This window comes from Balaenoptera physalus, assembly GCF_965194825.1.
Source record: "Balaenoptera physalus genome assembly, chromosome: 9".
Taxonomy (NCBI): domain Eukaryota; kingdom Metazoa; phylum Chordata; class Mammalia; order Artiodactyla; family Balaenopteridae; genus Balaenoptera; species Balaenoptera physalus.
This window is the reverse complement of record NC_138888.1, coordinates 25,881,222-25,906,327: the sequence shown is the minus strand read 5'-3', so window position 1 is coordinate 25,906,327 and position 25,106 is coordinate 25,881,222. Positions and strand designations below refer to the sequence as shown.

The 25,106-nt window shown below is 40.5% G+C and overlaps 1 protein-coding gene across 4 annotated transcripts in view; it reads left to right on the top strand.

The window, feature by feature from the left end:
* The window catches only part of ARFGEF3 (ARFGEF family member 3), a 198,460-nt gene that overhangs the window by 40,207 nt on the left and 133,147 nt on the right, over window positions 1-25,106 (top strand). For all 4 annotated transcript variants that reach the window (XM_082474366.1, XM_082474365.1, XM_082474368.1 and 1 more), the window contains 2 exons: window positions 3,690-3,771; window positions 7,812-7,943. In XM_082474366.1, the coding sequence (XP_082330492.1) occupies window positions 3,690-3,771; window positions 7,812-7,943 (214 nt within the window). The remainder of the gene's footprint in view (window positions 1-3,689; window positions 3,772-7,811; window positions 7,944-25,106) is intronic.

The window sequence follows — 25,106 nt, the reverse complement described above, 5'->3', positions numbered from 1 at the left end:
CTAAAATATTTTTTATCTACCTCTTTATGGAGAAAGTTTTCCAATCCCTGATACATATTTTCTGTACTCTTTACTATAACCCTGCAGGATTGGTCTTAAGATGCTCTTGCTGTGGATTGGGAAGCTAAGATTTTTTTTTTTTTTAATATTTATTTATTTGGCTGCGTTGGGTCTTCGTTGCTGCGCGCAGGCTTTCTCTAGTTGTGGCGAGCTGGGGCTACTCTTCGTTGTGGTGCGGTGGCTTCTCTTGTTGCAGAGCATGGGCTGTAGGCACACAGGCTTCAGTAGTTGTGGCACACGGGCTCAGTAGTTGTGGCTTGCGGGCTCTAGAGCGCAGGATCAGTAGTTGTGGCACACGGGCTTAGTTGCTCCACAGTATGTGGGATCTTCCCAGCCCAGGGATCAAACCCGTGTCCCCTGCATTGGCAGGCAGATTCTTAACCACTGCGCCACCAGGGAAGTCCAGGAAGCTAAGATGCAACAGAGTTAAGTATATTAACTGAGATTGAACAATTTATAATTGTTAGGGTTTGAATCCAGGTCTGTGTGATTCCACAGCCCATAGTCCTTCCACTAAATGGTGATACCTTGCAATTGAACCAAAACCCAGCTGAACCAATTACATCTTCCAGTCCTTCCTTGTGACTATGCCTGGCACGGGGAACAGTTCAATGATGTCCCCTGGAATCGTGGTGGGACCTGGTAGTCCTGGCATTTGTCAGCAATCTGTTTCCGGTCTGCAATAGAAATTGTGTGAATGTAGAAGTAGGTAAGAGAGTGGAATGAGGATCTCAAGGACTGATACTGTCGATGGCAGAGCCATATGGGCGTGCTGTTGTTTATCTGCAAACATAATGCTGCTCCCTAAGGGTCAGGGGGTTCAGCATTCCAGGAAGATCCTTGTTGCTGCTGAATGTGGCATCCGCTCTTGTTTGGTACCTTTGATGAGAAATGTGTAATACTTGTGCATTTTCAGCACACAACCACTCGACAGAGACTTTCACTGGCCCAGGCTATGAGACTGTAAGAGTTTGGGACCTCCACACTTGGCCACTGCTACCATGCCCTCATTGGCAGATCTGACTCCAAAAACTGGAGATGAAAGTTCTTTCACGGTGAATTAAGCCTGGTGGAAATTTGATTGTTTCAAGGGTTTCCAGGTGAAGTTCTATGGCTCTTCTGTTAATTCCTCCGTCAGCCCATTATTGCTAATTCTCACTTGACTTTCACCCTTCCAATTAATTTTTCCAAGCTTGTAAACTGGTTATGATTAAATAAAAGAAACAAAATTGGGAAAATTAGCTATTCCTGCTTTAACTGACTGCATAGCAGTGTTTGCCTTATAACTGAGAGAAGCTGACGATAACCGTAACAGCAACAAAATTATAGCCACCCAACTGGAAGTAACACAGTTGGGTAATTTATCCACCTGTCAAAGGATGTACTAATGAAAAATGGCCGTAGTGTGAATCAATTTTCCTATAAAAGTGGGGTATTGTAACTTGGGGATAGTGAGAAGGATTAGGAGGGCTTAATGCTCTTTCTGATAGTCTGGTTTTGTTCTTTGTGGCCGGCGTTAGGGGGAGTGTCTGGAACTCTCTCTCAATCTGTCATGGAGCTGCTGATGGAGGATTCCATGGAAAAGCTGCAGGGTGGGCAGGAAGGAATCAGAGCTATAATTAACTTTCTGTTTCACTGTGTTCTGCAACAGTGACCCTTATTCCTCCAGTGACGAAATCCCGTAGTCTTACCCTGTGGCTTTCATACTCTCTGAAGTCAATGAATCTTTCAGTTTATGCTGAAAGTATAAAACAGATAAAAATGGGGCTGCTCTGGTTTAAGTCAGGGTGGAGGAACCTGGTAAAACTAAGTAACATTTCATTTGTTGTGCCAGTGTAACTCTGTGGGGAAATAATGGGTTGATTAAAATTCTTGATCTATTGTTTAATTATTTAGAGTGAATGCTTCTTACAGAAAAATAGATTTCTCTTTTTAGCCCTTTTGGTTTATTCCTAACATATTTTAGGACCCAGTTATTTTTTTCTTAAGCTTCAAAATATACAAGTAGTTCTCAAGCCATTTTTTTCGTCTTTCACTTGACGCCAGGTGCTTCTCATGGATCAAAGCTGTTGATAGTTTGTATTTCTGTCTTGGAAACATGTTTATATGGAATCTAAAAAAAAAAAATGGTTCTGAAGAACCTGGGGGCAGGACAGGAATAAAGACACAGACATAGAGAATGGACTTGAGGCAAGGGGAGGGGGAAGGGTAAGCTGGGACGAAGTGAGAGAGTGGCATGGACTTATATACACTACCAAATGTAAAATAGATAGCTATCGGGAAGCAGCCGCATAGCACAGGGAGATCAGCTCGGTGCTTTGTGACCACCTAGAGGGGTGGGATAGGGAGGGTGGGAGGGAGATGCAAGAGGGAGGAGATATGGGGACATATGTATATGTATAGCTGATTCACTTTGTTATAAAGCAGAAACTAACACACCATTGTAAAGCAATTATACTCCAATAAAGATGTTAAAAAAAAAAAAAATCCATCACAGGGACTTCCCTGGTGGCGCAGTGGTTAAGAATCCACCTGCCAATGCAGGGGAAATGGGTTCAATCCCTGGTCCAGGAAGATTCCACATGCTGTGGAGCGACTAAGCCCGTGTGCCACAACTACTGAGCCTGCGCTCTAGAGCCCGTGAGCCACAACTACTGAGCCCATGTGCCACAACTACTGAAGCCCGCGTGCTCTAGGGCCTGCGTGTGGAAACTGCTGAGCCTGCGTGCTGCAGCTACTGAAGCCCTCCCACCTAGGGCCTGTGCTCCGTGACAAGAGAAGCCACTGCAATGAGAAGCCCGTGCACCACGATGAAGAGTAGCCCCCTCTCGCCACAACTAGAGAAAACCTGCACAGCAACGAAGACCCAACGCACCCAAAAATAAAATAAATTAAAAAATAAAAAGAATCCATCACAAAATTTAGGTCTCCCTGATGGAGACTAAAGGGCAAATTCATAAATTATAAGTGATTATTGAACAATGTGAATTGGGGGAGAAATTGACAAGTGCATCAAATTTCAGTTTATATCCATGAGGCAGAGTAGTGGTGGTGATGCCCTCACTTGCCAGGTGGGGGAGAGGAATGAGCAAGGCATAGAAGTCTAAATAAACAGTGTTTTCTAGAGTTATACACCCCAGGTGTACTGAATACAGGCAATTATATTACTTCTAGAAAGAGCAAGGTGTGTTCATGGACTGGTAAGGGACTTCCATGTGATGATTAGTTCACCAAAACAATTGTTTGAGAGTCCTTGTGTATGTTTTCTCTGTAGCCATCCTAAGAAGGTGAGCTACTGATATGCTATGATTTTTTTTTTTTTCCTTTGGTCGCACAGTGCGGCTTGAGGAATCTTAGTTCCCCGACCAGGGATTGAACCCCCTGCAGTGGAAGTGTAGAGTCCTAACCACTGGACCTCCAGGAAATTCCCAGGATATGCTATGATTTCTGCACAGCTTTTTTTTTTTTTTTTGCTGTGTTTTTTTTAACATCCATGTGCAGTTTCATTATTGGTCATAGTTTTGTATATGTGTGTGGCGGCACTTGGGGGTGGGTGTACATAAGGCTTGGATTACTTGACTGCCAGCATCGCTGAGCTCACATGTTGTCCTTATTTATGTGTTTGCCAGGGAGAAATGCCTGCTGCCTCTCCAATTGGCTTTGGAATCCAAGAATGTGAAGCTGGCCCAACATGCCTTGGCAGGGATACAGGTATGGCTCTGAGTGCAACAGGATGACAGAAATTGACAGACCACTTTGGCATTGAAAGAGCAAATAGTTAACGTTCTAAATACTAGCTGTTTAAAGACCCAGACAAAAATTTGATTGAACTGGATAATAACCAGAGAGGATAGCAGGATTTTCTTGTATTTACCAGCATTTCTCTGTGTACAGCATTATCTTGCTAAGCATTTGTTGTTCAGACACTGACTCATGGAGACTCAGCTAAGCCCACACAGAAATGAAATATTTTTTGTGACACCAAACTTTTAACAGAGTAAGGGCTCCCAAGAGAGATGCTTCCAGTTCTATACCAACTCAAATCTTATATGCATTCAAGTTCTCTGGGTCTGTGTCAGGAGCAATGATGGTAAGCGGGAAAGAGTTTGTTTTGTTTTCTGTTCTACAGTTAAGTTGGTGAATGGATTAATGTGTTTTGTTTCCAGATCAAGATTGGGAAGAAAAAAGAAATTTTGTCTAGTCAGAAAAGTCAAATTGCACAAATGCATTTCCTTCTCTGAACATTTGTTCATTTTGTTTTACGCCGTACATAATAGGTCTAATTCCAAAGGTGCAAAGTTGTTGGCTGTATAGATACATTGACTTCTTAAGTGGTTTGGTATGTGAATGACAAGCACTGTGGAGTTCAAGCCTACGGGGTATTCTTTCAGCATGACCAGGTATTGGTGGCATTTGTTGGATGTCTTCTCACATTACTGTTTCATCGTTAACTCTTTAAGTTCAGAGAGGTCTCTAATACCTTTAGAGAAATAAATATGAAAGAGTAAGAAAATTACAACTCTTTTTTCCCTAGAAGATTGGAATTAGAGGATGTATATCTCAATATGCAATAGCATTAGAAATTCTTAAACATTTAAAAAAATTTTAAACAATGTTATTAAAAACTCTTCTCCAAAGTAATTGGGCCAACTTTAAAAATGAATGGGGGACTTCCCTGGGGGCGCAGTGGTTAAGAATCCGCCTGCCAATGCAGGGAACACAAGTTCGAGCCCTGGTCTGGGAAAATCCCACATGCCACGGAGCAACTAAGCCCGTGCGCCACAACTACTGTGCCCGTGCTCTAGAGCCCACAAGGCACAACTACTGAGCCCGCGTGCCACAACTACTGAAGCCCGCGTGCCTAGAGCCCGAGCTCCGCAACAAGAGAAGCCACTGCAATGAGAAGCCCACGCACCGCAATGAAGAGTAGCCCCTGCTTGCTGCAACTAGAGAATGCCCTTGCGCAGCGACGAAGACCCAATGCAGCCAAAACTAAATTAATTAATTTTTAAAAAATGAATGGGAGTTTGTTTTGACCTGCCACTTACGTTCCCTTTTCTTTAGTAGTATATAGATTTTCCATTTAGTTACTTTTTTTTTTAACCCTCAAACACTCTAAGTTACAGTATCATGTTTTCAATAATCGTGGGAACTTCACTGATCTGGGGGGCAGGGAGTCTTCCTGTCAGCACCCCTTGTGACCTCCCATTAACTTAAGGCATTTTTTAAGAGCTTTCTAGTCTTTATCACTTTAAGTAAAACCAGGTTTGTATATAAACTAACTCTGGGCTGCCCTACATACATTACACGAGAGTCAAAAATCTCTTTTGAGAGAATACCTCAGAGATATTGTGGGTTCAGTTCCAGACCACCATAATAAAGCAAATATTAGAGTGAGCCACATGAAGGTTTTGATTTTCCAGTGTATATAGAAGTTATGTTTACACTATACTGTAGTCTCTTAAGTGTGCAATAGCATTATGTCTAAAAAAATGTACATACCTTAATTTAAAAATACCTTATGGATAAAGAATGCCAACATCATTTGAGCCTTCAGTCAGCTGTAGCAGTAACATCAAAGATCACTGATCACAGATCATCGTAACAAATACAGTAATAATGAAAAGGTTTAAAATATTACCAGAATTACCAAAATGTGACATAGAGACACGATGTGGGCAAATGCTATTGAAAAAATGGGGCCAATAGACTCGATTGACACACGGTTGCCACAAACCTTCAATTTATAAAAAACACAATACCTGTCAAGTGGAGTAAAGCTAAGTGCAATAAAATGAGGTATAGCTGTATAGACAAATTCAGGGAGTCCTAAGAAGAAGGTTTAAAATACTTGTTTTCTGGATCTGCAGTGACATTCAGCTAGAAGAGGGAGTCATTACCCTGGATGAATCAGAATTCCAGAAATTCTTCATGGCTGCAACCCTATGCTGCATCGGACAAGGACAAATTTAATAGGGATAAATATAAAATCCATCCTACACTGGGGTCTCAAAAATCAATTGCCCCAGGACAGAATAGGGAAGAACAGCTTAATTGCAGCCTTTGCGAATGAGAAGTTTCTGGGTGAGTCAGCACAGAATGTGCTGTGACTTAGAACTAAGCTAATTTGATCTGAGAATGTGATTAAACTTCTGCATTACTGTTTTTTGTTTGGTTTTAGGCAATAAACAGATTTAATTATCTTACACAACTAGAATTATAGAGGTAAGCAATTCCAGGTTTGGAATAGGAGAGCAATGGTGCCACCAAAGACCGCACTTCTTTCTTTCCCCTCTGCCATCTTTTTATTATTATTATTTTTCAAAGACTTATTTTAGAGCAGTTTTAGGTTTAGAGTAAAATTGAGAGGAAGGTGCAGAAATTTCCCATATACTCCCTCCCCCCACACATGCATAGCCTCCCACAGCATCAACATCACTCCCAGAATGGTACTTTTTTTTTAACCAAGGATGAACCCACACTGACTCATCATAATCACCCAAAGTCCATACATTTGCCTTCATGTGCACTCTTGGGTGCTCCTGTCTGTACCAGCAGACCACCCTTGAAGTGTTACATGCACACTGGAGGCCACATGTTAAGGAGGAGAGTGTCTGTGAAGCCATATCACACAGAGAACATCCGATGGCGCCCGAGGAGGTTTAGTGTGGAGAAGAAGAGATTTAGGTGGACTTCATAGCTGACTTGAGATGTTTTAAAAGCTTAATCTGCGTGACTCCAGGGACAGATGAGGGCATAGAGGTGCCAGGCAGTAGGGTTTTGGTACAACCTCAGAAAGAATGTTATGAAAAGTAAGAATTGTTCTCAAATAGAGGAGAGCTATCCTGCGAGATGTAATGACTTCTGGGAAACCTCATGAAAGTGACTGTCTTCTTGTGTAGGTTTTTGTGGGATTGATTTTCTGATGGAATGGTATTAAGATTTGTAGATTCATGAATAATTCCTGGGTAAATGACAGCTCACATTAGGAAGTACAAAGGTAAATATTTGAAAAATTAACTCGTCTCCAGGACCTTCTCCTTTCCTGTGACAAAGCTACATTCAGAACGGGCAAGTGTTGGGCTTCCCTGGTGGTGCAGTGGTTAAGAATCCGCCTGCCATTGCAGGGGACACGGGTTCAAGCCCTGGTCTGGGACGATCCCACATGCGGCGGAGCAACTAAGCCCATGTGCCACAACTACTGAGCCTGTGCTGTAGAGCCCACGAGCCACAACTACTGAGCCCATGTGCCTAGAGCCCGTGTTCCACAACAAGAGAAGCTACCGCAGTGAGAAGCCCGAGCACTGCAATGTAGAGTAGCCCCCGCTCACCACAACTAGAGAAAGCCCGCACGCAGCAACGAAGACCCAACACAGCCAAAAATAAACAGATTAAAAAATTTAAAAAAAAAAACAAAAAGCAAGTGTAAACGTGAATGTTGTGAGGGGCTACATTCCCTTTGGCACATTCATCCTCTGTCCCCACCAACCAAATGACCTATTAGGCCACCACGTTAGAACTGCACTTCATAAAATTTAGAGTGAATTATCTAATAGCAAGAAAAAGCCTTTGCCAAAAACCGTTTACCAAAGGCTTGGTGCATTTTTCTTTTTAATGGCACATAGCAGCAGCTTCTCCTAATGGCCTCCAGCTAGAGTAAGAAACGTTATCCTCAGTACATGCTAAGCTACAACAGAATAAGGCGGCAGGGGAAAGCCTATCTGTGATCACTGCCTTGTGCCTCTTTACAGAAGCTTCTGGCGGAAGAGAGGTTTGTATCCATGGAAACGGACTCTGATGAGAAGCAGCTGCTCAATCAGATCCTGAACACCGTGAAAGTGACGCCTTCCCTCCACGAAGACCTGCAGGTGGAAGTGATGAAGGTGGGTTGGATGCGGCTCCCGGTTTGCGTCACTGGGACGGGAACAAACGCTGATGCTCCCGCCCTCACTGTCATCCTGAAAATGCCTCTGCGTGGTGGTCATTTGGAATATATGGTTATTATCCTTGCTTAGGGTGCCCTAGAATAACCTTGATCGTTGAACAGAAATGACAATGATCATTTCTGTTCAACGTAAGTAAAAAGGTACGATTTCAATAAATCCGTAAGATTTTTGGCCTGATCTTGCATATCAAATGTTGTTAGGAAATGTTTTTGTGACCCTTTGAGAGAATGTATGTGAGTAGTTGCAGCTTGGGGTAGATCTGATCATTCTAGGCATTCTGCCTGCCTGTATATGGTAAAACAAAGCAAAGACCTAATGATGTTTTGACATATACTAAGGTTTTAGAATAGTCAGTTTAAGGGAAGGGAGACCATCCTTGGGAGCCATATCAGAATCCAAGCTTTATTTCCATCCTCAAATTATGTGAACTTTATCTCCCACATGGGATGGCGTCTCTCCCATCCCTTTTCCCCCTTTTTTCCCTCCTGTGAGTGAACAGTGAGTTGGGCAGAAAAGGATGGAAATCTCTATCCCAGAACAGCACCTTGGTCAGAGTAACACAGCTGGAACCCATGAGGTGGCTTTTGATCCTGTCATCTGTCCATTTCCTCCCTAGAGGAGTGTGTGTAGAGAAATGTGTAAGAGTAGTTGGTGTCATATAATGGTTGATTTCTTCCTGGAAATGTACTGAAGGATTTTTATCTTCGATAAGAGATGTCGCATTTCTGGCTTTCAGTTTCTCCATTGAGAAGAGAAAAGATCAACTTCAATCATGACATTGTCTTAATGCCCTGGGTCTCCCCCTAGCCCTGTTGGTAGGTAGTGTAGTGATTAAGTGATTAAGTGTAGTGATTAAGTGATACCTGTAGTGATTAAGAGCTCAGACTTTGAAGCCAGCCTGTCTGGGTTTGAATACTTACTCACTTCCTAGTTGGATTTCCTTGGACAGATTCCTGAACCACTCTATGCTTTGGTCTCCTCATCTGGAGAATGGGAGAAATAGAAGCACCTACCCAATAGGACTATTGTGAGGATTAAGTAAGGTGATAGTTGTAAGGAATTTAGCACAGTATCTGGCCCAAAGCAAGTGCTTTAGAAGTGTTGTACATTACTACTTCTATTCCTACTACTTCTGCTACCACTATGTACTGCTGCTGAGTCATAATCTCAGTGGGTGGGTCTAGGAATATTGTTATACACAGTAAACACTGAGAATCTCTGAACTAGCTGATCTTTAAGCTCTCATGGACTTTAACTCTCTTTGATTCTGGAATGTCCAGTTTTGCCTTATCCTTTGACAAACATTGGGCAGCTGTGCATTCCAAGGAACCGAAGAGTAACTGCCTCTTAGATTTGTTTTACTTTTCTGCTACCTCTGTGCCACCATTGAGAGAGGCAAGGCCAACTGCCATGTTCATCGCTTTTACGACTTTCAAGTCTAGCCTGTTGATCCTTCTTCCACTAAAAGGTCTCCAAATACTGGAGGGTGAGCGTTGATGTCATACTAAGAGACACACCTTACAGATTTCATATTATTCTGGAAATTCTCCCAGGAATACAGATTTTCATGGAAAACAGGAATTTGTATTAAAAATTAAAACGAGAAAGTACCTATTCTTCTAGGAGCTATGGAGGAACAGGATGTTTAATGGTTATGTCAACAGAAACACCTGTTTTAAAAACTTATACTTGCTTTCTAATTCCAGCCGAGTGGTGTTTTCTGCTAGCCTTGCTGAGGACAGCAGTTGACACATGTTAGCTCTGCTGGAAATCCTGGAAAGCCTGTCTTAATGGACTTTCTAATGATACCATACTAGACTGTGGTACTTGTAGTTAATGTCTGGGAATAGATCAGACATTGTCAGAAAAAAAGAAAAACAATAATCTGGGCTGCCATTCTTCATAATTAGATATCCAAAAATTTTTTAAAAGATAAGGGCCTTTGGTACATACTATTGTTTTTAAAAATTTAAACGTTGTTGGTATTGGGAGAACATATTTCAATTCACAATAAACCTAACCTTAAGCTAGTTTTTTTGTAGTATACTTCTATTTTAGACAAACATTTTTGGCCAAGCAGCTAGAAAATTAATGATGAGATAACTGTACTTTACAGTAATATTATTATTATTTTTAACATCTTCATTGGAGTATAATTGCTTTACAGTGGTGTGTTTGTTTCTGCTTTATAACAAAGTGAATCAGTTATACATATACATATGTCCCCATATCTCTTCCCTCTTGCATCTCCCTCCCTCCCACCCTCCCTATCCCACCCCTCTATGTGGTCACAAAGCACCGAGCTGATCTCCCTGTGCTATGCGGTTGCTTCCCAATAGCTATCTATTTTCCATTTGGTAGTGTATGTATGTCCATGCCATTCTCTCACTTTGTCCCAGCTTACCCTTCCCCCTCCCTGTATCCTCAACTCCATTCTCTAGTAGGTCTGTGTCTTTATTACCGTCTTGCCCCTAGGTTCTTCATGACCATTTTTTTTTTTTGATTCCATATATATGTGTTATCATACGGTATTTGTCTTTCTCTTTCTGACTTACTTCATTCTGTATGACAGTCTCTAGGTCCATCCACCTCACTACAAATAACTCAGTTTCGTTTCTTTTTATGGCTGAGTAATATTCCATTGTATATATGTGCCACATCTTCTTTATCCATTCATCCAATGATGGACACTTAGGTTGCTTCCATGTCCTGGCTATTGTAAATAGAGCTGCAGTGAACATTTTGGTACATGACTCTTTTTGAATTATGGTTTTCTCAGAGTATATGCCCTGTAGTGGGATTGCTGGGTCATATGGTAGTTCTATTTTTAGTTTTTTAAGGAACCTCCATACTGTTCTCCATAGTGGCTGTATCAATTTACATTCCCAGCAACAGTGCAAGAGGGTTCCCTTTCCTCCACACCCTCTCCAGCATTTATTGTTTGTAGATTTTTTGATGATGGCCACTCTGACCGGTGTAAGGTGATATCTCATTGTGGTTTTGATTTGCATTTCTCTAATGATTAATGATGTTGAGCATTGTTTCATGTGTCTGTTGGCGATCTGTATATCTTCTTTGGAGAAATGTCGATTTAGGTCTTCTGACCATTTTTGGATTGGGTTGTTTGTTTTTTTTAATATTGAGCTGCATGAGCTGCTTGTAAATTTTGGAGATTAATCCTTTGTCAGTTGCTTCATTTGCAAATATTTTCTCCCATTCTGAGGCTTGTCATTTCATCTTTTTTATGGTTTCCTTTGCTGTGCAGAAGCTTTTAAGTTTCATTAGGTCCCATTTGTTTATTTTTGTTTTTATTGCCATTTCTCTAGGAGGTGGGTCAAAAAGGATCTTGCTGTAATTTATGTCATAGAGTGTTCTGCCTCTGTTTTCCTCTAAGAGTTTGATGGTGTCTGGCCTTACATTTAGGTCTTTAATCCATTTTGAGTTTATTTTTGTGTATGGTGTTAGGGAGTGTTCTAATTTCATTCTTTTACATGTAGCTGTCCAGTTTTCCCAGCACCACTTATTGAAGAGGCTGTCTTTTCTCCATTGTATATTCTTGCCTTCTTTATCAAAGATAAGGTGACCATATGTGCATGGGTTTATCTCTGGGCTTTCTGTCCTGTTCCATTGATCTATATTTCTGTTTCTGTGCCAGTACCATACTGTCTTGATTACTGTAGCTTTGTAGTATAGTCTGAAGCCAGGGAGCCTGATTCCTCCAGCTCCATTCTTCTTTCTCAAGATTGCTTTGGCTATTCGGGGTCTTTTGTGTTTCCATACAAATTGTGAAATGTTTTGTTCTAGTTCTGTGAAAAATGCCAGTGGTAGTTTGATAGGGATTGCACTGAATCTGTAGATTGCTTTGGGTAGTAGAGTCATTTTCACAATGTTGATTCTTCCAATCCAAGAACATGGTGTATCTCTCCATCTATTTGTATCATCATCAATTTTCTTTCATCCGTGTCTTATAATTTTCTGCATATAGGTCTTTTGTCTCCTCAGGTAAGTTTATTCCTAGATATTTTATTCTTTTTATTGCATTGGTAAATGGGAGTGTTTTCTTAATTTCACTTTCAGATTTTTCATCATTAGTGTATAGGAATGCAAGAGATTTCTGTGCATTAATTTTGTATCCTGCTACTTTACCAAATTCATTGATTAGCTCTAGTAGTTTTCTGGTAGCATCTTTAGGATTCTCTATGTATAGTATCATGTCATCTGCAAACAGTGACAGCTTTATTTTTTCTTTTCCAATTTGGATTCCTTTTTCTTTTCCTTCTCTGATTGCTGTGGTGCTGTGGCTAACACTTCCAAAACTATGTTGAATAATAGTGGTGAGAGTGGGCAACCTTGTCTTGTTCCTTATCTTAGGGGAAATGGTTTCGGTTTTTCACCATTGAGGACGATGTTGGCTGTGGGTTTGTAATATATGGCCTTTATTATGTTCAGGAAAGTTCCCACTATGCCTACTTTCTGGAGGGTTTTTATCATAAATTGGTGTTGAATTTTGTTGAAAGCTTTCTCTGCATCTATTGAGATTATCATATGGTTTTTCTCCTTCAATTTGTTAATATGGTGTATCACGTTGATTGATTTGCATATCCTGAAGAATCCTTGCATTCCTGGGATAAACCCCACTGATCATAGTGTATGATCCTTTTAACGTGCTGTTGGATTCTGTTTGCTAGTATTTTGTTGAGGATTTTTGCATCTATGTTCATCAGTGATATTGGCCTGTAGTTTTCTTTCTTTGTGACATCTTTGTGTGGTTTTGGTATCAGAGTGATGGTGGCCGTGTAGAATGAGTTTGGGAGTGTTCCTCCCTCTGCAATATTTTGGAAGAGTTTGAGAAGGATAGGTGTTAGCTCTTCTCTAAATGTTTGATAGAATTCATCAGTGAAGCCATCTGGTCCTGGGCTTTTGTTTGTTGGAAGATTTTTAATCACAGTTTCAATTTCAGTGCTTGTGATTGGTCTGTTCATATTTTCTGTTTCTTCCTGGTTCAGTCTCGGAAGGTTGTGCTTTTCTAAGAATTTGTCCATTTCTTCCAGGTTGTCCATTTTATTGGCATATAGTTGCTTGTAGTAATCTCTCATGATCCTTTGTATTTCTGCAGTGTCAGTTGTTACTTCTCCTTTTTCATTTCTAATTCTATTGATTTGAGTCTTCTCCCTTTTTTTCTTGATGAGTCTGGCTAATGGTTTATCAATTTTGTTTATCTTCTCAAAGAACCAGCTTTTAGTTTTATTGATCTTTGCTATCGTTTCCTTCATTTCTTTTTCATTTATTTCTGATCTGATCTCTGTGATTTCTTTCCTTCTGCTAACTTTGGGGTTTTTTTGTTCTTCTTTCTCTAATTGCTTTAGGTGTAAGGTTAGGTTGTTTATTTGAGATGTTTCTTGTTTCTTAAGGTAGGATTGTACTGCTATAAGTTTCCCTCTTAGAAGTGCTTTTGCTGCATCCTGTAGGTTTTGGGTCGTCGTGTTTTCATTGTCATTTGTTTCTAGGTATTTTTTGATTTCCTCTTTGATTTCTTCAGTGGTCTCTTGGTTATTAAGTAGTGTGTTGTTTAGCCTCCATGTATTTGTATTTCTTACAGATCTTTTCCTGTAATTGATATCTACTCTCCTAGCGTTGTGATCAGAAAAGATACTTGATACGATTTCAATTTTCTTAAATTTACCAAGGCTTGATTTGTTACCCAAGATATGATCTATCCTGGAGAATGTTCCATGAGCACTTGAGAAGAATGTGTATTCTGTTTTTGGATGGAATGTCCTATAAATATCAGTTAAGTCCATCTTGTTTAATGTATCATTTAAAGCTTGTGTTTCCCTATTTATTTTCATTTTGGATGATCTGTTCATTGGTGAAAGTGGGGTGTTAAAGTCCCCTACTATGATTGTGTTACTGTCAATTTCTCCTTTTATGGCTATTAGTATTTGCCTTATGTATTGAGGTGCTCCTGTGTTGGATGCATAAATATTTACATTTATTATATCTTCTTCTTGGATTGATCCCTTGATGATTATGTAGTGTCCTTCTTTGTCTCTTGTAATAGTCTTTGTTTTAAAGTCTATTTTGTCTGATATGAGAATTGCTACTCCAGCTTTCTTTTGATTTCCATTTGCGTGGAATATCTTTTTCCATCCCCTCACTTTCAGTCTGTATGTCTCCCTAGGTCTGAAGTGGGTCTCCTGCAGATAGCGTATATATAGGTTTTGTTTTTGTATCCATTCAGCCAATCTATGTCTTTTGGTTGGAGCATTTAATCCATTTACATTTAAGGTAATTATCAATATGTATGTTCCTATTACCATTTTCTTAATTGTTTTGGGTTTGTTATTGTAGGTCTTTTCCTTCTCTTGTGTTTCCTGCCTAGAGAAGTTCCTTTAACATTTGTTGTAAATCTGGTTTGGTGGTGCTGAATTCTCTTAACTTTTGCTTGTCTGTAAAGGTTTTAATTTCTCCGTCAAATCTGAATGAGATCCTTGCTGGGCAGAGTAATCTTGGTTGTACGTTTTTCTCCATCACTTTAAATATGTCCTGCCACTCCCTTCTGGCTTGCAGAGTTTCTGCTGAAAGATCAGCTGTTAACCTTATGGGGATTCCCTTATGTGTTATTTGTTGTTTTTCGCTTGCTGCTTTTAATATTTGTTCTTTGTATTTAGTTTTTGATAGTTTGATTAATATGTGTCTTGGCGTGTTTCTGCTTGGATTTATCCTGTATGGGGGACTCTGTGCTTCCAGGACTTGATTAACTATTTCCTTTCCCATATTAGGGAAGTTTTCAACTATAATCTCTCCATATATTTTCTCAGTCCCTTTTTCTCTTCTTCTGGGACCCCTATAATTCGAATGTTGGTGCGTTTAATGTTGTCCCAGAGGTCTCTGAGACTGTCCTCAATTCTTTTCATTCTTTTTTCTTTATTCTGCTCTGCAGTAGTTATTTCCACTATTTTATCTTCCAGGTCACTTATCTGTTCTTCTGCCTCAGTTATTCTGCTATTGATCACTTCTAGAGAATTTTTAATTTCATTTGTTGTGTTGTTCATCACTGTTTGTTTGCTCTTTAGTTCTTCTAGGTCCTTGTTAAATGTTTCTTGTATTTTCTCCATTCTATTTCCAAGATTTTGGATCATCTTTACTATCATTATACTGAATTCTTTTTCAGGTAGGCTGCCTGTTTCCTCCTCATTTGCTAGGTCTGGTGGGTTTTTGCCTCACTCCTTCATCTGCTGTGTGTTTCTCTGTCTTCTCATTTTGCTTAACTTACTGTGTTTGGGGTGTCCTTTTCTCAGTCTGCATGTTCGTAGTTCCCGTTGTTTTTGGTGTCTGTCCCCGGTGGCTAAGGTTGGTTCAGTGGGTTGTGTAGGCTTCCTGGTGGAGGGGATTAGTGCCTGTGTTCTGGTGGATGAGGCTGGATCATGCCTTTTTGGTGGGCAGGTCCACATCTGGTGGTGTGTTTTGGGGTGTCTGTGGCCTTATTATGATTTTAGGCAGCCTCTGTATTAATGGATGGGGTTGTGTTCCTGTCTTGCTAGTTGTTTGGCATAGGGTGTCCAGCACTGTAGCTTGCTGGTCGGTGAGTGGAGCTGGATCTTGGCGTTGAGATGGAGATCTCTGGGAGATTTTCGCCGTTTGATAATACGTGGAGCTGGGAGGTCTCTTATGGACCAGTGTCCTGAACTTGGCTCTCCCACCTCAGTGGTACAGCCCTGACGCCTGGCTGGAGCACCAAGAGCCTGTCCTCCACATGACTCAGAATAAAAGGGAGGAAAAAAAGAAAGAAAGAAAGAAGAAGATAAAATAAAGTAAAATAAAATAAAATAAAGTTATTAAAATAAAAAATAATTATTAAGGAAGAAAATTTTTTAAGTAATAAAAAATAGACAGAACCCTAGGACAAATGGTAAAAGCAAAGCTATACAGGCAAAATCACACACAGAAGCATACACATACACACTCACAAAAAGAGAAAATATATATATATCGTTGCTCCCAAAGTCCACCTCCTCAATTTGGGATGATTCGTTGTCGATTCAGGTATTCCACAGATGCAGGGTACATCAAGTTGATTGTGGAGCTTTAATCCGCTGCTCCTGAGGCTGCTGGGAGAGATTTCCCTTTCTCTTCTTTGTTTGAACAGCTCCCGGGGTTCAGCTTTGGATTTGGACCCGCCTCTGCGTGTAGGTCGCCTGAGGGCGTCTGTTCTTCGCTCAGACAGGACGGGGTTAAAGGAGCAGCTGCTTCGGGGGCTGTGGCTCACTCAGGCGGGGGGGAGGGAAGGGTACGGATGCGGGGCGAGCCTGCGGCGGCAGAGGCCGGCGTGACGTTGCAGCAGCCTGAGGCGCGCTGAGCGTTCTCCCGGGGAAGTTGTGCCTGGATCACGGGACCCTGGCAGTGGCGGGCTGCACAGGCTCCCGGGAGGGGCGGTGTGGAGAGTGACCTGTGCTCGCACACAGGCTTCTTGGTGGCGGCAGCAGCAGCCTTAGCGTTTCATGCCCGTCTCTGGTGCCCGCGCTGATCGCCGCGGCTCGCGCCCGTCTCGAGCTCGTTTAGGCGGCGCTCTGAATCCCCTCTCCTCGCGCACCAGGAAACAAAGAGGGAAGAAAAAGTCTCTTGCCTCTTCGGCAGGTCTAGACGTTTTCCCAGACTCCCTCCCAGGTAGCTGTGGTGCGCTAACCCTTTCAGGCTGTGTTCACCCTGCCAACCCCAGTCCTCTCCCTGCATCCCACCGAAGCCCGAGCCTCAGCTCCCAGCCCCCACCCACCCCCGGCGGGTGAGCAGACAAGCCTCTCGGGCTGGTGAGTGCTGCTCGGCGCCGAGCCTCTGTGCTGGAATCTCTCCGCTTTGCCCTCCGCACCCCTGTGGCTGAGCTCTCCTCCGTGGCTCTGAAGCTTACCCCCTCTGCCACCCGCAGTCTCCGCCCGCGAAGGGGCTTCCTAGTGTGTGGAAACCTTTCCTCCTTCACAGCTCCCTCCCACTGGTGCAGGTCCCGTCCCTATTCTTTGTCTCTGTTATTTCTTTTTTCTTTTGCCCTACCCAAGTACGTGGGGAGTTTCTTGCCTTTTGGGAGGTCTGAGGTCTTCTGCCAGCGTTCAGTAGGTGTTCTGTAGGAGTTGTTCCACATGTGGATGTATTTCTCATTATTTGTGGGGAGGAAGGTGATCTCCGCGTCTTACTCTTCTGCCATCTTCAAGCTCTCTCTCCAGTAATATTATTATTAACATCAGATGAAACTTTGGAGATGGTGGTCTGACTGTGATAGCCCACAAGTGAGGGCTCCATGATTATTTCCAATTTCTGAGATTTAAATTACTCATTTGGGTATAAAGATATACACAACGTATAGCATATGGGGCTTAGAAATAAGTTTTATACCCTTTCTCCATGCATGAGGAATTTGTATACCAACTTTAGTCATCTTCAGATGCGTGCACCCTTTTATCTTGTAATTTTGTAATGCTTGTCATGATTGAAGTAAAAACTTTAAAATAAGTCCTTGTTTTGCTAATAATATCACTACCACATTAAAATGCTTTTACCACTTTCTCCCAGAAATTACACACACACACACACACACACACACACACACACACACACACACACGCATAATATATATATAGAGAGAGCGAGACAGAGAGAATATGAATTGGATGAGTCCTCAGAGAGTAAGACTGGATTCCCATTATATACGAAGGGTATATTAATTTATTCTTGGTGCTTCTATGTAACTCATTCTGATAATAAATTATCTAAACTAGATATTTCTTGTAAAAATTCTCTAGTCATTTTATAGAAATATATTGTAGGAAAATCTTTTAAAATGTTATATGGTAGGCATTTTCAAATGTTGGTCTGAGTATACTATTCATGAGAGATAAAGCCACACCCTGCAGTTTTTATTTATATCTCTCCAACCATGGCATAGTACATTTTTATGACAAATCCTATGTACTGTTTTTCAAAAAGCTGTACCGTACATTTTACTCACATATTGCTATCTGCTAGTGTTTATAAACATGAGAAATTGAGCCATGTCATATTCTTAGTAGTGTTGTAGCAATTGCATTACATTCCTGGGGAGAAAATAATATCGTTCCCTCTTTTAGAGATTTCCCTGAGATTAAACAGAAAGTAGCTAATAATGAAACCCAAGATTCTGATGGTAGTGTTCTCATTAAGAAAGAAGGCCCTAGAATTTCAATTGGAGGGTTAAAAAATGTCAATGATACTTGTGTCTGACAAATTAAATAGGGATGAGGTTAGAGCACTTAGTTATGCTATCTAACGGGAGGGGGAGAAAAGGCAACTTTGATTTAATGAAACGTCTGTGGAACCCAAATAAAAATTTTACCGCTGAGCAAGTAGAGTGTCAGAACTGTAGATAATGAGGAAGAAGGTTTCTCTGAAGATGCATTACCTTTGAAATGGATTAGTAGATGGCAGGGAGCCACTTAATATTTAGGTTAAATACTTGTTCGCTTTGGTAACATTTTTCCCATGGTGTGTGCCATTTCCGTAAATGCCACGCAGACTTCATAGGAGCCAGGTACATAACTAATGACACCTCTGACTAGAGCAGTTAGGACTTTTTTCCCCTTCTTTCTGATGGATAATCTTTAGTGAGGTTATTAACTGATACAGCTGGCTGACTCTTCAAAGAAAGGAGGGGATTGCGGCTGGCCTTCTGCCTCTGTAAGCGTGTTAGAGATGTGAGCATCCTGTCTGGGGAGTGCAGCCGGCTTTGTTGGTAAGAAAGAATATGACGCTGGATACTGAGCAAGCATTTGATGAGCGTTCTGTTATTGGACGTCCTATTTTATGTGAGTCTTTAGATAATAGAATTGAATATTGGTGGAATGCTTTACATTTTCAAAGGAGAAATGACAGAGACCAATTATTTAACATTTATTATTCATTAGGCACTCTGTTAAATACATTCACACTAAGATCACACAGCTAGTGAAATGGCAGGACCAGTATTTGAATTGTAATTCAGCTTAGGCTCAAACCTGTTTTCTTAAACAGTAGGTTACCTTGTCTTCTAAGTCTATCCTGAAAGACGTAGATGGCTGTCCTTACTATCCACATTTTACAGAGATTGAATAGAAAAGATCAGTTACAGGCTAATAAGGGGCAAAGCTAGGAGTGGCTCAAAGTCCTGTGTGTTTTCTGTATCCTTCCATGACAGTGTATTCGCTCACTAGTTCTGTGAGCTAGATTCAAATATAAAGAAAGAATCCAAGTCTCTTTCCCGTCAAATTAGCTCATGGCTCTGGGTGTGTGTGTGTGTGTGTGTGTGTGTGTGTGTGATAGAGTTGGGGGAAGGAAGAGAATATCATTGAGGTATTTTTATATTTTATAACAAAAGCCAACCAAACATCTATAGAAAATGTAAAGGGGAGAGACTAGTGGAGAAAGAGCTTACTATCTGTAGGGCTGCTAGACCTAAGCTTCGGGATTTCCATTTAGAACCTGGTCCTACAGGGTACCAGCATGGCAGTCACTGCCTCGGTCTGAGAGTAAGAAACAGGTCAAATGGAAGGACCATTTCTAAATCTCCTCTCAGTAATGTTTTAATAGCAGAGTCTTATATTTGGACCATTTACTCAAATGGTTAGTTTTTATATCCCTAATTCTGGTCATTTGATCTTCTAGAGTGCCTTATGGAAGGAATGATCATTAGTAAAATTTGAAGGGGAAATGGTTGAATTGTCCTGCCTTCTCATAAGCAAGGAGAAATCCCTTTTTAATCTAAAGCTACCAACTTAGAAGATTTGCAGCAATCTCTGGTATGAACAAAAAATCTAGTGTTTGATGAAAAATGTTTAATTTAGAATGTACCATTGTTGGAGGTTAGCTGCATGCTTACATATTATTTCCATACTTAATGCGGGGAAGTATCTAAAACGTGGTTCTGTGAACTAAATGGTTCTCAAATAGCCCTCCCTCTTCCTGCTGCGAAGATCAAATGTTGATCATCTTTTTCCTTTGTACACATATAGAGAAAATTCTAAGTTTTCCTCCCAGGCTTCTTTACCCTTTGGTATGGCTGCATTAGACAGACAATAAAAATATATGAAAAAGTCAGAAGCAAACAATTGAAAACTAAGAAAAGTGATTTTCCATTAAATACTTTATACATTATTTGTTTAGATGAAGCTATTTTCATCTTATCTATTAATTTCCCTTTTTTTAAAGCAAGCACCACCATTTTCAATGCCATGCCCTTTGAATACATTTGAGAGCAACTCTAAGTATTTTTAAACTTTTCCCCATGATTTTTGTTAAAGCAAGTATAAATGCAGAGCCCTGTGGTATTTACTGTGGATGTTCTAGAATTCCTAGAGTGGGGAGATCCTCCAATTTTTTCAATCATTTACTCTGCAAATACTTGATCTCTTCCTGTCAGGCACTGTGCTAGGCACAGAAGATCCTATGGTGAAGAAAACAAAAACAAACAAAAAAAGAATCTTTGTTTGGAGGCTAGTGATGGAGATAGAAGTCAATGAAATAGATAAATACACGTAAACTGTGATAAATATAAGGAAAGAAAAATTTAGAAAAGTGTGTTTGTAATAGACCCTGCTGGAGGGCAGATGAAGAGGACAGAGAAGGCTACTCTTAAGAAGTGACATTTTTAAAACAAATAAGATCGAAAGCATAAGGAAGAATCAGGTAGGCAAGGATAGGGTTGGAGAAAGGGAAGAAAGGAAGGCTGTATTAGTTAGGATTCATTTCAGCTGAAACAAGGCAGAAATTTGTTTTTCTTTTGCACTACCTTAGGCCAGTATTGGCTGAACCCCATTATCAGAGACTCTTATATCTTGGATTATGTTTCTCCAGCTTGTGAAACACCGGGGCTCCCCGTTTCCTGCCAAAATGTCTACATTCCAGCCAACTGGCAGGAGGAAGGTGATGCAGGACACTTCTGCCTCTCTCCCATTGGCCAGGACTCAGTCATATGGCAACAGTTGTAAGGAAGGCTGGAAAGTGTAGTCTTTATTTTGGGCAGCCATGTGCCCAGAATTCTATTCTTGAAAAAGACGGGGATAGTGCTGAGAGAGAGCTGGCGGTCAGTCACCGTCACTTATCACGTGCGAATCATAGTCTGGTTTCTTTCCCTCAGTTAGAGGCAGCTGGTGCATCATCCCCTCCACCACCTGCTGCTTTTTTTTTTTTTACTGCACTTTCCTCAGAGGGGAAGGACTGATGATGCATTCAGAGAGGTATGAGGTTAGCTAAGGCCGAGGACTGCCTGCTGTGGCTTATTCAGGGAAACGGCATATCATAATTTCTCCAACTAGTTAGTCCTAAACTCAACTCAGGCATAGTGGAAAATTTCACTAGTTAGTAAGTGAAAACTAATTACATATTGTTAGTATTGTTTTTATCCCTTTGGTGCCTAACAGAGCATCTGGCGTATGGCTTACTAATTGCTTGCTAATTTAGTTACTGACGAATGGAGAGAGGGAAACACATGTGGTGGTTTCCAGTGGCCCACCAGGATAATTGACAAAAGAAGCCAAAGTTGTGATTATAAGTAATAATCTGAGTTCAAAGATGAGAAAGATCGACATGTATTCACACTGTAGAATTAAAGTAACCTCATACATAATCAGATCCTTCTTTTTATAGGTAAATTGAAGCTGGAGTGGTTCAGTTACCTGGCTGGGCTTACACAGTTGTTGGTAGCAGAGTTGCTTTTTCAATCATTTGTGTTCTTCTGGAAAGGCATTGTAACAAGGCTGGGAGTTGATCTGCTTTTTGGATGTGTGGTTTTAGAAGAAAACTGTGCATCCTTGTTTAACTGCAAGGCAAATGTGAGTAATATGGCTTCTGAAAAAGAGTGAAACATAATGAGAGACTAGAAATCTCTTAGAGTAGATAGGAATTCATTGAGGAACCTTTTAAGTGGCCAAGTGTGTCTGGGAGAAAGAATGGCTTTGTGTAACTGTCCTATGAAACAGTCTTTGGACTCTATTGTTTTTAAACTTCTTGTTACTTTTCTTCTTTTCAAAATACCTGGTAGCAGAGTGGTAAGAGCACAGCTTCTCAAGCTAGAATGCCTGGTGACCTTGGGAAAGCTATTTATCTGCCTCAATTTTCTGATCTGTAAAATGCAAATAATATTAATATTATTGTTACCGTGACTCTTAAATGAGTTAATATAAAAGAAGTGTCTAGAACAGTGCATGGCATAGGGTTGGTGTTAGCTTTCATTTTTGTTAGTTATTAGAAAAGAATATGTGTAGCATGATAATAAAATGAACACCTCTGAACTCACTCAAATTATGAACCAGAACATTACAAGTACCATTGCTTTATGTGTTTCTTCTTGTCTCTTTTCTTCCTCTATAGCCCCTTCCTATACAGCCTATAACAGGGTAATTTTCTTCTATAGTAAAGGAAGGGAGTAAAGAAAAGAAACCATATATATTTCTGATTCCTGAAAAGGGACCTCATCATATTTACTATTGTTGAATTGTAGCTTCCTTGCTTAAAAGAAGAATTTTGTAAATTATTATATATCTGTTATCCACCTAGATATATTTAGGGTCCTAACCAGTAGCCGTGATCCCATGGTCTACAGAAAACATCCCACCATTTATCTGTGCAAATAAGTTCCTATTTTGTCCTACTAGGCAGAGTTCATATGATTTGGATATTATAGAAGAGTTTTATAATTATTAAATATTTAACATATAGAGAATCAAGTTGTCTTTAGCCCTTTATAAACTGTCTCAAGGGGCTTTGTTGGTCATTTCTCTAAGCATTGAGTATAAAACTATCAAAAGCCTCATGCGTATATAGGCAGACGATCTGAGATGAGGCACCCATTCTGTGGAGACTCTCAGAGGGAAAGAGAGAAGGAGGTGTAAGGGTGTTATCCGGAACACACTGATGAAATCAACTTCTTAAAAATCTAACTGTGAGATTAGGTCAAAATAACTTTGTTACAGTTAAACTAGAAAAGATAATTCATTGGACTTTTTAATTTTTTTTTTTTTACTTTATTTCATTGTCTGTGAATATATTTACATTACCAGCAATACATAAAACTTTATAGTATTAAAAGCAAAACCAGGACAAGGATTTATAATCTAATAGGAAAAAGATAAAGATGTGCACAATTACCATAATTCAAGATAGTTGTATATGTTGTAGCAGAAGAAAAGTTCAATGGGAAAATTCAGAAGGAAAACCCACATTCAACTGGGCAGATCAGCATTTCAAGGAGGGATTACTGTTTGAGTTGGACTTTGAAAGGTGTTTGGAATTCAGTTCATTATATATATATTGGGAGGGAGGCTGGGCATTCTTGGTAGAGGAAACGTCTTGGAGATGGAAAACACAGGGTGGAAACCCGGATTAGTGAAGGATAATGGTCGATGAGCCTGAAGGGGAGGTTGAAGCAGATTCTAGAGGGCCTGGTCAGAGTAAGTAAGTAGCCGGTAGTCTGTAGAGATTGGGGGGTCTTCAGAGTAGCAAGAAAGTGACATGTTCAGAGCTGGGTGTTAGATGTTGAAGGTGGGGGGAAGGGGAAAGGGTTTTGCAGGATGCTTGGAGAATCAGCAGAGCCAAGTCAGAGGCACTGGCGAGATGGCTTATTGTGAGAGCCAGGTTGGAGGGGACAGGAGGGGTGCCCTGCAGCTGAGTGCAGAAAAGTGCAGCTGAGCACGCTGAGGGGATTTGCAGTAGCTGGTGATTGGCGGTGGCATAGGCGGTGAGTAGGTGAGAAGGGGAAAATCCAAGATGATTTCAAGACTTGGAGCTGGAGTTTCTGGCTGAATGATGGATTTTAAGGGGCTAATTTAGGAGACAGCTGGTGAGTTCATATTGTCAGATATCAAAGAATTACATTATTTTAAAAGAATAAATACAAGGAGTTTCACATTACAGGCTTTCCAAAATAGAAAACGTTCATTGTAGATTTCATCACTGTGACTGACTTCTGTATATGCGTTTCTAATCATATCGATTTATGTGTTTACAGTTATATTCACTGTGTATATATGATTTTATTTTTTGCTTTTCATTTAACTTTAGATTATAAGCATTTCCCACACGGCTATATTTATCCCCTCACAGATAATTTTAATGGTTGCATAATTAAGAATTTTAGAGCAGGAAGAAGCGTTAGCTGTTTACCATGTTGGAGACTTAGTGTGGTTTATGTGATTTTCATGAAATTGCATATATCATTTCTGATGTTTATAAGCTGAAATTAAGATTTGAAACTTGGGAGAAATATTGGCTCTAGAAATGCATTTGTGAGGCTTCTAGTTAGAGGTAAGAGTTATGAGAGTTTGCCAAGGAAGAGAGTTTAGAGGGAGAAGATAAGAAGAATAAGAACGATTGGATTATTTGTTCAAGAGAATTAGCTAAGTTCAAGTTCATTATAATTTAATATTTACATATTTTTTCTACGGATATCACTGGTGTAATATTTCCTAGAATTAGGTGCTAAGGGCACATCTGATGTATATGTTGAATATTAAACTTATTACTAGTGGCAACAAATAAAGGCCAGGAAAGAACCTGAGACATGACCATAAACCAATAAGTAATTTGCAATGTTTTCCAAACTGGGGACTCATGAGCTCTAGAAAAATCTTCTACTGACTAAAAAAACCTCTCAGAATAGCTATTTGCCAGAATTTGGGCAAGTTGAGGCAGAAAGTGATTTCTGTAATTATCTGTCACCTCAGCCTAATGTAAATCAATTTAAGTCACAAGTGGTAGGCGTTTCATGCACTAAAATAATTTGATTCATTTTCTTTGGATCAAAATAAAGATTGGGGTGTGGCTCAACAACAACTTTGTTGTTACCTTCAATTCAGGATCTCTGAAGCCCGGTGAAGGATCAGTGGCTCACCCCAGGTCCCCTCTGGAAGTCCTGCATTCTAGCTCTGAGGCTTTTGGAAGCAGGGTGATGTAGAGATTCTCAGTTATATCCACAAGCCATGGGGTATAAATGACCTAAGGGTGGTTCTCAACAGGTGAGCATTTTGTCCCCCAGGGAATATTTGACAACGTCTAGAGACGTTTTTGGTTGTCACAACTGGGGGAGGGAGAGCCACTGCCATCTAG